The 15,694-nt window shown below is 38.9% G+C and overlaps 1 protein-coding gene across 2 annotated transcripts in view; it reads right to left on the bottom strand.

Annotated features, from left to right (window-relative positions):
* Positions 1 to 3,559: 3,559 nt before the first annotated feature.
* rasef (RAS and EF-hand domain containing) overlaps positions 3,560 to 15,694 on the bottom strand; it is a 20,557-nt gene continuing 8,422 nt past the window's right edge. The window contains exons 3-18 of one of the 2 annotated variants that reach the window (XM_015053993.1): positions 14,164 to 14,310; positions 13,973 to 14,063; positions 11,789 to 11,884; positions 10,677 to 10,754; positions 10,460 to 10,575; positions 8,540 to 8,608; positions 8,386 to 8,452; positions 8,132 to 8,220; positions 7,216 to 7,483; positions 6,865 to 7,005; positions 5,995 to 6,145; positions 5,812 to 5,893; positions 5,599 to 5,713; positions 5,114 to 5,221; positions 4,558 to 4,634; positions 3,560 to 4,358 (exon numbers count right to left, since the gene is read on the bottom strand). In XM_015053993.1, coding sequence (XP_014909479.1) covers positions 4,259 to 4,358; positions 4,558 to 4,634; positions 5,114 to 5,221; positions 5,599 to 5,713; positions 5,812 to 5,893; positions 5,995 to 6,145; positions 6,865 to 7,005; positions 7,216 to 7,483; positions 8,132 to 8,220; positions 8,386 to 8,452; positions 8,540 to 8,608; positions 10,460 to 10,575; positions 10,677 to 10,754; positions 11,789 to 11,884; positions 13,973 to 14,063; positions 14,164 to 14,310 — 1,795 coding nt within the window. In that variant the 3' untranslated portion in view covers positions 3,560 to 4,258. Of the gene's footprint in view, positions 4,359 to 4,557; positions 4,635 to 5,113; positions 5,222 to 5,511; positions 5,519 to 5,598; positions 5,714 to 5,811; positions 5,894 to 5,994; positions 6,146 to 6,864; positions 7,006 to 7,215; positions 7,484 to 8,131; positions 8,221 to 8,385; positions 8,453 to 8,539; positions 8,609 to 10,459; positions 10,576 to 10,676; positions 10,755 to 11,788; positions 11,885 to 13,972; positions 14,064 to 14,163; positions 14,311 to 15,694 lie in introns of those variants that run through there. The other variant, XM_015053994.1, reaches the window with a different exon arrangement.

Raw genomic sequence — 15,694 nt, 5'->3', positions numbered from 1 at the left:
ATTTCTTTATCAGGGACATAGAGGGCGGTCAGAGTTGATGGGAAGATGTTTGAAATTTTAAACAGTCTTCAGAGATGTTTCAACAAGCCGCAAACGTCCGGCGAGAGCAACAATGGAACAGTTCAGATCAAGCTTAAAATGACCTAGTCAAAGTCCAGATCTAAACTCAATTGCCACCCTTCTTCCAGACTTGAAAACTGCTGCTGTGATCTATTCAATGTGACTAAAATATTTTTTCAAATAATGTGCAAAACCACTCATCTCTAGATGTTTAAACCATTTAGAACATCTAGATGCTTTGAAGGTTTTTTGGCATATGCCAAAAGACTTGCATTTGTAATTGCAGCACACAAATGGATGCCACGTTTTATAAAACATTTTAAGATCATGCACTAATTTTACTTTTATTACAGAATTATGCTCCTTAATGTTGGTCCAGCACATAAAATCCTAATATAATCCTTTACAGATTGTAACAAAATGTGAAAACAGTTAAGGGACTGTAGTGGTTTCAAGTGTGGCTCACAAAACAAGACAAAAAAAAATCCTCCATGCACAATGCTTCTAAATATTGTACGATAGCAGACTGCTGCCCTCTTGCCAACAGAAGTGGCATAGCACAGTAAGGAGGTTAAATGCCAACTGGATTTACACGATCTCATTAAGACTTGTCACTAAGAAACAACTTGTTTCTAATCACATATTAAAGTTTTATAAGAAAATGTATCAAATGTCCATTAATATTAAATTCTTGTACTTATTGTTACAGATTTCTAATGAATTGTTGCTCCTGTGGGAGTTGTAAAAATAACACACATTACCGCTACTGCACCATCAACCACGCTGGCGGACATATTTAGAGATTTTAATAAAAGACGACAGTCTGACCAACATCTCTACTGCGAAGCAGATGGCAGCATGTCCCTATGTGTGTCATGAAAGTGGCGCGTGTCTGACATGGGCGTCGATTTCGACGGACAGTATGCTGTCCCAGATGTCATCAGAACCGGACCTGTTGTCCTGACCCTTGACCTTCCCAGATTGTGACAACACTTCTCCCCTCGTGCACTCGGAGAGCGCCCGCCCTCTCTAATGTCTGTGTGTGTTTTCTGATGCGGCCCAAACTTGGGAGGAAAAAGATTTGAATTAATTAAATCTCTCTTCACACTCTAATGTAAAAGAGAGAAATGGTGCAATATTTTCTCCAATTAGGTCCTAAAACATCATAGATATAATTTTATACTTTAAAGGACCAGATTGTCTTTAAATCTTTTTGTATGCCTTTGATTAATACTTATTATTTTCACTGCTGGTTTAAATCTATTCCATAGAACTGTACGTAATTAAATGCACATAAATAAAGTAAATAAAAGTAAAGCCAGTTGTCTCCCAAACATTTTGATTCTTTATTTTGTACCTCATACATTTGTCTAGAATAACTAAAACAAAACACACACAGGATTCCCCAGAAGGATTGAGAGCAGATGCACATCAGGAAAGAGAACCTGCTCTCCTCTTCACTAATATATTCATTAGTGTCATTAACCTTTTTGGCTGCACGGTCCCCCTTATCTAATTATCCCCTTATTACCACTGAACACACACACACATGCACGCACGCACACAAAAAAATCATTATCTGCTGCTTACTCCACACACACACGCATGCACACACACACACACACACACCCCGTCTCCACTTCTGTTACCCCACATGTTGTTTGACAAATGAGCGGTCTCGCCTCATCAAGCACCTGACAATGTAAACAGATGGGAGGTGTAGACAGGGATCTGTGCCAACTCCAACACACAAAGTGCAGAATCCCCAACATATGTTGTAGTTTTTCAAACAACTGTGCTTAGAGCGACCTCCAGATGCACCGCTAACAGGAGGGTGTCTCAAAGTGTCTCCCGAGAAGAAAGTCCCCGATTTAATAAAATCTCCTTCTGTCAGAAGATAAAAACACTTGTATTAGCTCTAATAAATTACATGTAAACACTGATGTCTTTACTGTAAGTTTTAAAATAAATTCTTTACTGTCTGAAAGTGTGCACACAGAGGACAAATAATGATTCAAATTCAATTCATCTCAAATAAAATAAGAGGTTCTTCAAGGAGTTGTTGATGGCTGTGGGAAAGGAAGATCTCCTGATGTGGTCAGTATTACAGCGGTTCTGAAGAGGCCTCTGACTGAAGACGCTCTGTTGTGTGGGACAGGCTGATGAGAAGGATGCTCAGGGTTGTCCTTAATGTTCTTCGTTTTATGAAAAATCCCTCTTTGTACAATATTCTCCAGAGGTCCCAGAGTAATCCCCAGAACAGAATCGACCTTTTACATCTTCACTTTCTCAGTAAGTTTGCTGCTTTTTCCCATTTTGTAATCAGCCTCACTATTGAGCCTCCAGTCCAGTCTGTTGTCAACTGTAAAAGTTATTGTTTGCCTATTTCTACATCCTGTCAAAGGAGAAAGGGATTTTGCTCTAGATGTAAATATATTGTTTGTATGAACAAAATATATAATAGAGCGAACCAAAACTATTAATGGGGGTTAAAGACCACAGCAACTCATGAATAGCTAAAATATGCAAATACATGAGACCCCATTGAAAATGCTTCTCTAACTGCCTGTTTTAATAGTTCAAATATACCCTAATAAGGGCACAGTGAGAATCGGCTGTACCGCATAAGTTAACATCTACAGTCTTCCTTAATTAAGTTCTTAGAGGTACAGCCAATCAGTGCCAAGGAAAATGAACGACACGTCAGGATTGACTGGTTTGCAAACCCTGACATTGTGTGAAGTAGCATTGCTCCCAAGAGTTTCAGCTTTCCAGCAGCACTTTTTTGTTGTTGAATAATTTAAATATGCTCTATTTGAAGTTACGTTCCACTGAAAAATCCATGAATAGGTGAATTTTGAAATACTGAACAGTGAAAAGGTGGGTATCCACTGTATGTATATTTTTATTTGAATCATTTGAGTGATTTTGTGTTTCTGTTTGTGACAGATCTGTTACTGTGATTGCTCAGTTTTCTGTACTTCCAGCCATTTCTCTAATTAGATTCTCTCCCTAATTAGATTCTCAGCCTTCTGGTTTCCACTTAGTTAATTATCAAACATACTTTGTCATATATACTGTATTAGTCATTCTGGCTTATTCTTTTTTGTTGTTTTTATCTTCTTCTTTTTTTAAAATCTTGATCTTGTTTTTATGTTTTGTTGTCTCCAGTTCTTGGTTGTATATTTTTCAATTTTCTTCACATATTTGGGTTTCGTAAGCTGGGCTTGGATTTCTTTTCTCCAAAACTCTTTCAGCCTCATTTCTCTTTGCTGGTCACTATTCAGACCCTCCAGTCCAGACAACACTGACAGTTTAGTGTTTCTGTTTAATTTATAATCTATTATTTAATCATTAAATAAATGTAAAATTGTAACAGCTTTAAAAAAAAAAAAAGCCCCCCATCTTGAGGCTATTTGTGTTTTAGATATTTCACACTCACAGGCTCTTTACTCAAAATCCCACCTTTGTTGCCTTTTTGGCATAGAAAACCGAAATAATGCAATAATTCCTTTATTGCATTAAAATTGTTCTTAAAAATAACAGTCTATACACTGTTCTACTCTCTTATTTATTTATTATTTAGAGAACATCTTGAACTTAATAGCATTTGTGAGCTGAAATAAACAAGTAGAAACTTTATAACAACAAAAATGTAACACTGCTTGGTATTGTTTAGAAAGTGGGTTGGGACATTGCACCTGAAACCATCATGGACATTTACTGCTTAAATATACCTCAATTCTCATCATCAATACTCTTCGTATCTTTTTCCACCAGTACAAATGCGACACATAAACCGACCGATTGCACCTCTTATGTTATTTTCACATCACTTCATTATATTCACTCCCTTTAACTTTACTTTCCCAGTTTTAGTATTATGATTCATTTTTTCTCTAAGAAAAATGTTTGAATGGCAAACAATTCATAAATACGTCCTGTAAAGTATCGATAACAGCACAAAAAACAATGAAATTATCAGTCAGAGAGAAAAAGTCGGCAATAACTCAAACTTCCTGAAGCGGCTGGATCTTATCTCTCTTCTTTTTGCCACTTTGTTTATAAATAAAACAGTTCTGGTTGTTGATTTTTTTTCCCCCCAACAATTATTTATGTGTTGCTGTTTTGTTAAATTTCTGCTCCTTGTATCCTCCACGTTAAGGCAGATGAGGAGGTGCAGCTCTGGAGCATTGGATCAGGTGCAGCAGGAGAGCTTTGGTTTATTCTTGGGAGCATTTAAACTGGTCAGCGACTGATAGCGTTTCTCCTCAAAGGTGTCCTGCTTTATTACCAACCTGCCAGATGCAAAAATAAATAAATAAAAAATACATTTACAAGTTTCCACATGCAAAAGAGCCTCTAGTGACATTGTTGAGTCATTCAATTAACAGCAATCTGTTGCATTTTAAGTTTTAAGCCTTCAAAACATTTATGGATTAGGGAGGACATAAATGAATTAAAATAAACCTGGATAAGAAACAGGCAGCGCCTCACCTGGCCAGGTGCAGCACGGCCTCCAGGATGTTGGAGCCGTCTTTGGCGCTGGTTTCACAGAACAGAGTGTTGTATGTCTGGTGGACGGAGGCAGAAATACAATGTTATGATTTATTATGAAGTATTTGTTTCTATTTACTTCCAGTCTGAACATTAAATAGACAAAAAGGATTTGAATATAGATTATAAAAAGATTGTATTAATTAGATAACTCGTTACCATCCCATAAAGCATTATTCCTGACATGTTTATCTGTACCTAAATGAAAAAACCTAACAGAAAGGTTTCTGCATCAACTTTCTGCACATTTCCACTGGTATCTTGATGATTTGTCTCAGGTAAAAGGCTCCAAGTTTTTGAGGTCGGAAGACCCCTTTGCCATCTCCCTAATCTTTAGATTAAATAGTTTTGGGCTTAACTGTAATACATGCATATTGTGATAAATACAATTGTATCAACAGACAAATAAATGAATGGATTCAAAAATAAAGTAAAACCTGGTTCATTGAGATTTGTCACGAGCTAAGTGTAATAAAATACTTTTGTTTGTATCTACCATTGCAAGCTTTTGCCCGTAGCTGGTAGGAACAGATTTATCTCCATCTTGCCGAAGATCGCACTTGTTACCCACAAGCATGATGGGAATATCATCATGGGACACATCCTGGGAAAGAAATAACAATTGATGTCATGGTGCAGATCATGAAAATTTAGAAAAGGTGTAGTAGGCTTGTTAAGATTTCAACACAGTGCAACACTGAATGGACATATTTCTATTTTCTTTTCACCGACATCACTCCACAAGCAAAGACCAGCATGCAAAACTCAAAGTTCACAGGACAGCAAAGCACACCAAATACATGCCGTCCATCAAAAACTTACACATCAGCTGCAAATAGGAAGAGAGAAACATGTAGGACCACTTAGTTTTACATTTAAATGAACTTATTGCACACATCAGCTGCAGGATTAAACAAGTTTTGTGAGTTGGCTCAATGTGAAAATGTCTGGAAACAGCAGCGAAGCAAACCAGTGTGTTACCTCAATCATGTCCACCCAGTCTCTAACATTCAGGAAGGTTTTCTCACAGTTGACGTCGTACAACAGTAACACACCATCTGCACGCCTGAAGTAGGACTTGGCGATACTGCGAAACCTGTGAGGACGGCAGCAGCAGAAGAGATGAGGTTCACAAAAACATAAGAAAACAAAACTTTTTCACCGACAGTATAATGTGTCTTTCTTTTCACTCACCTCTCCTGCCCTGCAGTGTCCCATAATTGTAATAAAACTGGCTCTCCATCCACAATGAGTGTCTTCATCTGAAAGTCCACGCCTGAGACCACAGAAAACAAAAACTAACTTAAAATCAAGGTGTCCTGGTTCTAATACAATACTTCTCAGCGCCCAGAGCAGGTTTTAGTTTCTCCAGCTCACCCAGAGTGGTGCTGGAGTTCAGTTTAAACTCGTTCTTGCAGAGGCGAAGCAGGAAGCTAGATTTTCCCACAGCCACGTCTCCGGCTAAGACGATCCTGTAGGCCTTCTCTGAAGTCATGTAGCCGAGGTCAGCGCTTTCTTTGTCGTCATTCTGCAGAGCAAACATCACAGTAACCATCGGAGAGCCAATCAGCTCTGGTCATCCATCCATCTACCCGCTGTTCTTTACTCCTCTACTGATAGGGAAGCGTGTGCAGGAGGGAAACCCAGACATCTGTCTCACCAGTGACACTTCCCTGCTTCTTTTTAAGGATTTTTTGGCTCTAGATTTCTTTCTTTGACAGTTAGTAAGCAGGAAAACAGGTTGCCAGAAAAAGGGAAGACGCTCAGCAAAGGTCAGGACTCGAAGTTGTCACAGCCGGGTCCCATGGGTCGCCGCTGCGCCTTCCCTGCTCTTTCTGAGGGATTCAATAGTGTTTGTCTTAACATACTTACTGATCAGCGACCAATCAGACGGTATGCAACATGTGGTTGGAGTAACACAAAACTACATAAAAAAGGCAATTCAGCTAAGCATCCACATCCCATAATAATGCAGTTTGGCAGATAAAAATCATAATTTCAACAATTATCAAAAAGCAAGAAAAATGCATCTTTTAGACCGTAAGGGATATTTTTTCTGATTTTTAAGGAACAATACAACTTTCAATGTTTATTTCTGCAGCAAAAACTCTAAAAAACACTTTAATCTGAAACTTACAAATGTTTTAGAGAATTATAAAGCATTATAAAGTATTGCTACTTTTCTCATATGTTGCATTGGTAAGTTACTTGAAATAGCAGTTTCTAGCTTCTGCGTTGCTCCCTCACCTGAGCGCTGATGACGCTGATGGTTTTCTTTGTTGTCGGGGCGGAAGGCGTAACAGCACCAAGCGAGTCCGTGGGCTTCCAATCCAAAACCGAGCTGCAGTCCGACCCGATCGCCGACTCTCCGTCCTGAGTCTCTGCTGGCTGTGACAGAAACGCGCAAACCGAGCAATTTAACAGTAAAATTAAAATATGTAAACGTTGAATAAAAGTCTGGCATTTAATTCAGGTTTTTGGAACCTGAATTAAGAAAGTAGAGTGTACTTTCTTGAACGTATATTCCTGTAGTGCTTGACTTTAATGGTAAGAAGTTTGTACAGAACCATATATAAGAGTTAACCTCTATTATCTGACCTCTGTGTCAGAGCTTTCACCCAGTATGCTGTCCTTCTTCTCTTCCTCTTCACCATCTTGCCCCTGGACCTCAGGCTCCCAGTCGTAGCCGCCATGCGAGCCTCTGAGCGTGGACATGCCGCTGTCCACGTAGATCTCAGGCAGGCTGTCCTCCTCGCACTCGCTGCTGTGCCTGCGCCTCAGCCCAGGGTCACAGATGGCCAGGGCCAGAGTGTCACAGCTGGGCCGACGCGGGTACAGAGGGAAATCATCCAAACGCTGGCCAAGCCTGAGAAAACCCACATTAAATCAAAAGTTCTCATTCACTTTGGTGACAGGAGTTTGTCAGGCTGGATAAGCTGGGATTTACATGTGGAGTTCCTCTAGGGTCCATCCTGGGCCCGCTCCTGTTGCCAAGTCATGACCTGCTCTGAAGGTCACCTTGTTTTATATCGTACTTATTTTATCTTGCTGCTTTAATCGTAACATGCATACGTCATAGCGATGACCCGGGTGTGTAAATAAATCTGACTTTTTCTCATCACCATAACTACCATCCTAATCTTGTATTAACACCAATGTTCAGCAGCACCACAGCCTACAGGCTACATAACTCATTCTAATGTCCATCTCTGCTTTACAAAAACAAAAAAGCAGAATTATTTCATTCAGTGTGATTAGAAGGCTGAAGTGGACAGCCATATTTCCTTCACTCACATTCACAGAACATGCAAATAAATCCGTTAAAAAAATGTCTGTTGCCTCCTGATAGGATGGAGGAGAAGAACCTTCCTGGAGCTTACATAAGTAAAAGTGTCATAACATATCTAAGCTCACACGTTAATTTTCTGACTCTGTACAGCTGTGCAGCGAATCTACAGATGATAAAAACAGCATGTAGATCAGTCTTCACATACCTCTGTGTATTTTATTTTACCTGTCTAATAAAGCATGTGGCGATGGGTAGCAGATGCTTCTACTCCTGTTTCTGTTCTTGATGTCTCCTGGGGATCCACCGTTACCAGACTGTAACACAAAAATAACACAATTTAATGGAAGATCTATGTAAACAGCAAGTTCCACTTTAAATTTGAAATAAAGTGAAATTCAATGGCATGCTGTTGCCTACAAATTGTCAGAATCACATCAAGGTCACAGGGGGAAAACGGGAGGCACTTTCGGCATTTTTACCCTTGTGATTTTCTCCAGAGTCGATCTTAGACCGTCGTTACTGTCATGGAGCTTCCTATTGGCTGTCCTGTCCGTTCAGAGAAAAATAACATAGAACGTCAAGGTTGCACCTTTTACGTTCCTGCCTTTATGCTACTTTTAATGTCAGACTTACTGCAGAATCTCAATCTGGCTCTCCAGGATGTCTCGCTCGTCTGCAAAGTGTTTCATGAGCTCCTCGTCTCTGCAGCAAAACACAAGACGCAAACAAGGTCTAAAAATCCCTCAGTCTCTACACACCATGTTAAATATCAAACTTTAAAAAAAGCATTTGTGCAATATACACTGCTCAAAAAAATAAAGGGAACACTCAAATAACACATCCTAGATCTGAATGAATGAAATATTCTCATTGAATACTTTGTTCTGTACAAAGTTGAATGTGCCGACAACAAAATCACACAAAAATCATCAATGGGAATCAAATTTATTAACCACTGGAGGCCTGGATTTGGAGCCACACACAAAATTAAAGTGAAATGTTCCCTTTATTTTTTTGAGCAATATATATCATAAAGTTTAGACGTTTATTTACAGCAGTGAAATCCCCAAGCCGCAATAAAAGGTTTGATGCAATGTCTGAGTAACAGCTGTAAGATAAAGAAGCGACTGTGTGAGGATGATGAGCAGATCCATGAAGGCGAAGTAGTGTTTGTCTGCCAGTGACTTTGTTTCATCTGTTGCTAGGCGACCCTTCTGAGAAAGTTATTGTGTGCACAGAGTCACTCCAGGATATCCTGTTTCGGCTCTGACAAAACAAAACCTCCTGAGGCCAAACCAGCGTCACTCTACAGGCCGAGTTGGGCCCTCAGCTCCCAGGCTCCGTGCTTCTGTTCACACGGGGCCGTTTGATTACAGAAACTCCAGGTTGTTTACGGGCTTTACAGATCATAAAAGAATCAGGACACCCCAGGAAATAGTCAGGTTTTTTTTTTTTTTTTAAGAAACGTTCACATGTTGATGTCTGAACTCATTTCTAATTTCTGAAAGATGGGAAGTAATTTTATTGAACTTAAATACAGATATTCTTGTTTAATGCAATAAACAATATGTCAACAAAAAAATTCAGTTTTCAGTAAAAAAAAAAAAAAAGGTTAGAATACTACACACCTGGAGGAGTAGCGTTATCCCCTTCAAATGAAATATCTAAACTTTAAATGTACGTGCTGCATCAGGCCGTATTGGAAGGCAAATTGATGCGATTAAAGCTCCTCCATAAAGATGTTCTCCTTTTCTTTAATTTCAAGGACTGGGCTGATCGATCTTTCCCTGTTCGCCCTATCTGAACATTTATTGAGGGCTGGATGGGAGATTTTTTAATAATAATAATAGATATTATAGAATTTAACAAACAGTTACTGGAGCAAAGTAAAAATGATTCAAGACTTGACAGAAAAATTCAGCTCCATTTTTACCAGCTGGCGTGTTGTGAGGTTTGAGACGACTCAAGTGTTTGTGCTGGACGACGGGAAATACGCCGAGGTAAAGCTACGCTGTCCGCTTTCCTGGCCGCTCACTTTCAGTCTTTGCTGTTGACTCCAAAGGAGGGTGCAGCCCATGACTTTGGACACGCTGTAATTTGTGTGCAGTGAAAAGACTAATTTAAAGCTCTTTTGAGACGTCCATGAATTTCATAAAAGAGTAATGAACACAAATGATCTTCTTTCTGATGGGTTGCCAAGGCTCTTCGTACATCGCCATGGTTTTCACTCTCACTTCAACAGGAGTGAAGAGAGAGATACGTAGGTACAGCGACCTAAGTAACAGGTTTTATTACGTGAGGCAGCCATCCTAATTTATTCCTCTCTCAGAAGAAACAACCTTTTTATTTAAATTTTATTTCACAGAAAACGCCAAAGTTTTCCACATGACTGTTGTTTTGCTTTGGCTACAGAACAAGGAACAGAATACAGGAAATCCTGCTCTGGATGCTATTTCTACATTTTGATGTAATAACAGCAATGAATTGAAAAAAAAAAACTAAACTAAACACCACATAGAAGAATAAAACTATGTCAAATGATGTTTCTTTTACCGTTCTGAGTTCATGCTTTGATCAGTTAACTCTGTCTTTAATCCGTCCATCTCACTCTGCAGACAGGCAACTTTGGTCTGAGACTTCAGAAGCTCTTGTTTTAATTTTTGGTTTTCCTGAAGAAGAAAAAAAATAATAATAAATTGGCAGAAGATCATAAAAAAAAGAGCAAAACAAATGTTGCGTCATGAATGAACCAAAGTGTGTTTGGTCTCACCAGTGTTAACTCATTGATCTTCTTCTTTAAAGCTGGACTCTCATCTTTCACTGTGATGTTCTTGTACTTCTGCTCTATCTGTCAAAGGTCAAAGATGTCGGATTATTTGTCCTTGCAGTTTGTATATTTTACTAAAAGCAACTGTAAAGTCCCAGCTTGGTGTTAGTTTGACTTTTTTCAATGTTGAAAATGAACATGTTTACTCACAAGATTCATTTTCCTGGGAAGACAGACAGTGTGACTGTGGTGGAACAAATTTTTAAGAGGCAGGTTTTGTTTTTGATCTTTTTTGGTCAAACTTTGGCCCAGTTTCCATATGAAACATCTCGTTGTTCACTTGCAGAAGCAGAAACTTGCTCAAATACGCCGATTGAACAGACCTTTAACATTTTGCATCAAGTTTAGTTTTTTTGAGTGGATTTATAATAAGCATATTTTGCATAAATCCCCACTAACTTTTAGTGTGAATGCCCCTTTTCCACCACTTGCTGCTCTGGTATGATCCTGGTTAGACGTTTTCACATCCTTCTTTGCAGAATTTGTTGGTGTCTTAACACAGATCTAGTAAATGAGTATGGCCCATATATTATAAAATACCCCACAGCCTTGTGCTGCCACCACCATGCTTGACTGATGATTAAACGTTCTCAGGTTTTAAAGCCAAATTTTTGTGTTGTCTGACCTTATGAGTTTTTTCCCTGAAGGAATTTGGTTCATCCACAAATGTAAATTTTAGATGTGAATTCTTCCTTCTTACTCTAGATTTTTTAATCATGATGGTGGAGTTAAACTGGCCTGCCTGTGAAAGTGACACTGGTATTGCAGCATACATCAGTCTGCTGGCAGCTGCTTACGGGAAAGATCAGAGTCAGAGTCAAGAAACCACCTAATTTAAATTAATTCATTTAGCAAAGAAGAGCAGTCAAATACTCAGTCGGGATTACGCCACACCAACTTGTTGATTGCAACAAAGAGTGGATCAATACGAGATGATGCAAGTGACTTTTTTCAATCTCTGCTGTGTTTCAGTGATTTTCCTGATTGGCGTAGTTGTTTCAGAAACATGCAACTTGCTGTGCTGATGTGTTACAGTAAGACAGAATCAAAAATACCATCTGCATCCTCTGGATTTTACACTGAAGCTCACAAACTTCAGTGTCGTAACTCCTCCGCAACTCACTGAGTGCAGCCTCTGTTTGCTTCTTCTCCTAGAGAAAACACACACACACAAGATCCAAAATTACATTTACCTTCAAAATCAGTTTTCTCTCTTTAAATATGAACCCTAAGCTATCACTGCACCACCAACGTAAAGTGACAGGAAGTTCAAGGAGTGCTCAGACGCAGACTGTTTGCACATTTATCGCACTGTGGTAGAACACAGGTGAGCGCCCTCTGATTTTATGAGTTATTTTAGGACAAAACAAACAGGAGCTCCTTCGCTAGAGAACACTTACATAACACACCGGAACAGAGATAAGACGGCCACCAAGGCTCCCATTAACATCAGGGCCTCAAAATTAAATGCAGTTTTCTGAGAACTGATTTGTAAACTATTTGTACTTTAAACTGTAGCTGTCTGCCGGCGCAGCTTCTCAACCAACACGGATCAACTTTATGTTCAATAGGCAGAATTTCTTTTTAAGAAAATGCTCTTTATTTATTTATTTAAAATGGATTCCAGTGAATAAAATCATGTGAAATTTAAAATCAAATGCATATTATATTCATAAACTGCTCTCTTGTTGTGGTCTTACATGACTTTCCTCAGATACATGATGCAGAAAATGTTGATGACTAAATTTCTAAAAGCATAGAAATACATTTGTTGTTTAAATGGAAACTTTAAATATAAACTAGCATGATCAATTTTAGTATTCTTATTTATTCAACGTATTTTTTTTAGGGGTTTGTGAGACAGACCAACACAAAGTAATGTACAATTCCTAAAAGCAACATTCTGAAAAGTGTGGCATGCATGTGAAATCCCAACCACCTTTCAGTGCAATTACAGCAGAAGGTGTTTAAGCCTCATGCTCAGTCACATACATTTTCAAGTCATGCCACAAGTTCTGTGATGGGTTTAGGTCTGGGCTTTGACTAGGCCAAACCAAACACATCACACTTTGATCTATACTTTTAATTGGCCGTGTGAGTTCCTGTGAAATCTGGGCGTCTTTCTGTCCTTCCGAATAAAAGACTTCCCACTGCATGGTGGGTGTTGTTCAGGTTCAGGTTGAGGTGTAGTTCCAGTTTTCTATCATTCCACTTGTTTTCTGTGTGAGGTTTTACCTCAAAGGCCTTCGCAGGACTGCTGTACTCCCACTTCAAATGAAGGACCTCTATTTAATAAACAAGCTGTTTCTAAAGCCTGTAACTTGCACTGGATTTTATTTGATAGCCTCAGAGTGAGAAGTTGGATACAAATGAACATCTGCCTTTGCATCGTTTTCAATTTAAAACCACATAATGTTTATGCCACACAATTCTACACTAATTTTATCTGCTAAAATCCTAATAGACATGAAAGTTGATGGTTGCAACTTCACAAAATGTGACACAAATTCAAGGATGTGAATCCACTTTTTCCACATAGCAAAGAATAAAGAACTTCATCTGGTGCAGAGAAATGTCAAAATCAAAAGAAAACCATAAAATGGGACCTAAAAGATGATTCAAAGATACTGGAAGGTGAAATTTAGTCATTATTTTTTAAAGTTTTCCTGTTTTCAGAACGTCCTTCCTATACTACACTTTTTACATTAGCTGCAGTAAAATCGGATATAATAAGTTGTATGTGACGCTGAAATCTCAGACTCACACCTGAAGTCGCATTGCCTCACTCATCCAGATTTGAAGTGCTGGCTGTTATCTGGCACCACATTGATGGCGGCCCGCCGGCAGACGACACACACATTGTCGCTTTATCCTCATGCCACAAGTCTTATCGCCCCAAATATGTGCAGCCTTATCATTTTATACTGGAGGATAAACCATGCCCCAGCACCTCCATCTGCCTTCCAACTGGTTTTATATCCACGGAGTTGTGAAATCCGTCTGATCAGCAGGCGTGTCGGAGTTTGGATCGGTAATCTGATATACAGCTGTGCGTGTTTGTTTGACATGAGGGAAGAGCTGAACAAACGCAGCCTGCTTATCACGCTGCTTACACAAACTCCAGAGAAAGGAGCAGAAACAGCTCACAGCAACTACCCCGGCTTGTCAAAACATGGTAATCTTCTGAATGCATTTGAAAGTTGCAGGTTTTCCATGTGTTAATTCAGGCCGTGCCCCACCTGCTCACGAGTTTTTCTCTCTGTAGCCTGAATCCGCTGGTCCATCTCCTCCTCCATCTCACTGAGCTGCATTGACGCTTGGTCCTGTGCTCTGGAAAAGAATAGGCTCGCTATGATTCACGGCCATCACAGGCTTATTCTGTGCTCCATCACGGGACCGTTTAACTTCGAGGTGCGCTGGTTTTACTCACCTCTTGATGGCGAGAGCCAGGTTCTCCATCTCTGAGTTCTGCTGCTTGATCTCTTTGGTGAAGTTAATGATGACTTTCTCAAACTGAGGAATCAGTCTGGGCTCAGTCAGGCTGATGTTCTGGTACAACGTTGCTGCCTGTTCATGCCTGAAAAACAAAACAAAATTAAAAATCAGGTTACCAATCACTTTATCTTTGGTTTGGTTGGTTGGCTTTAAGGGGGTGACAGAGACAGTTCAAATATGTAGCTAATTTTGAGTAAAACAACGTTCGATCTTAAACTTTAAAGCATTTGTCTACAAAGCTCTGTTTGTTGATGCTTCGTGGTTGTAGTTTCAAACGTACAAAAATGCTTTTGTTATACGGAGCATACAGCATCATAAAGGTCTGTAGTCACGTTGGGGAAACCTTACTGTGGACAGACTTTGAGTAATTTGATAGAAAAATAAACTCTCCTGCTTAATTTTGAGTAGAAATAACACATTTTACACCTTAAATTCTGAATATTGAGTTTAAATTAACATCTTTTTAATGTTAAGTCAAGCCTGTTTTAGAGAAAACATGGAAAGTTTACTGTTATTTTATTGAGGCCTTTGCCAAATAATTACCTTTTAATTATGCTGATTTACCTCTCACTCAAAACATGACACTTTTAGCAAAAACCCTACAATAATATAACAACTTGAACTAAAAATCTACCTTACAGCCACAACGTTGATCAAATGTATGTCGTTTTAGAAAAATAACAACGAGATAAATTTTCTCTGACTCAGTAGGAAGGTGAAAGAATATCCTGAGTGCTCAGACTGTTTGTCCAGTGAAGAGGATGAGTGGCTATAATCCTCTGCAAACAGACAATGTTACATAAAACGTTATCTGATAGCCCCTTGTGACACACATCTTTCTGCAGAGTCACTACAGAGTCAAACAATGACAGAATACACACAAATAAATGAAACCCTCCCCCCCCAAACAAAAAAACACAGGATCAGAAGTGCAAAGGTCAAGCGTATACAGGTACAAACAGAGGTGGTTGCCAGGATGTCGTTTATAACATCAAAAGTTGGAGTTCACCTGAAGTCCATAATGAAATTTTCAAATTGTCTGAACATTTTAACATTCTCCATGGGAAATAATATCCCAAGGAGCAGAATATAAATTCACAGCATGCCTCACAGATTTTTTTTTGTACTACAATGCAAGTTGAAAAGTTGTAAAGTGACAAAATGTGAAAAAGTTTAATAAATGTCTCCGATGAAATTTAAGGTGGTTTATACATCCAAAACCAATGAGGGCAAACAAGGCATTTTATGTATTTTAATTAAAATAAATTGGGTTTGAGGAACAGCTACCTAATCTATCCAACTGTAAAAAGGATCCCCTAAGACTTTCTGAACAATATTTAAACCTAAACATGTGAATCCTTTTAACCAGGTGTGAGAAAACACCAAAATCTCCTCAAAAGATCTTCTAGTTACCCCAACTTCAACTAAAATAAAATCCCCAGTTGGAAAATAACAGATTTTTTTTT

Source organism: Poecilia latipinna, unplaced genomic scaffold (assembly GCF_001443285.1).
Source record: "Poecilia latipinna isolate Pla-1442-1.1 unplaced genomic scaffold, P_latipinna-1.0 Scaffold1222, whole genome shotgun sequence".
Taxonomy (NCBI): domain Eukaryota; kingdom Metazoa; phylum Chordata; class Actinopteri; order Cyprinodontiformes; family Poeciliidae; genus Poecilia; species Poecilia latipinna.
The sequence above is the reverse complement of the archived record's forward strand: the minus strand, read 5'-3'. Positions and strand labels throughout refer to the sequence as shown.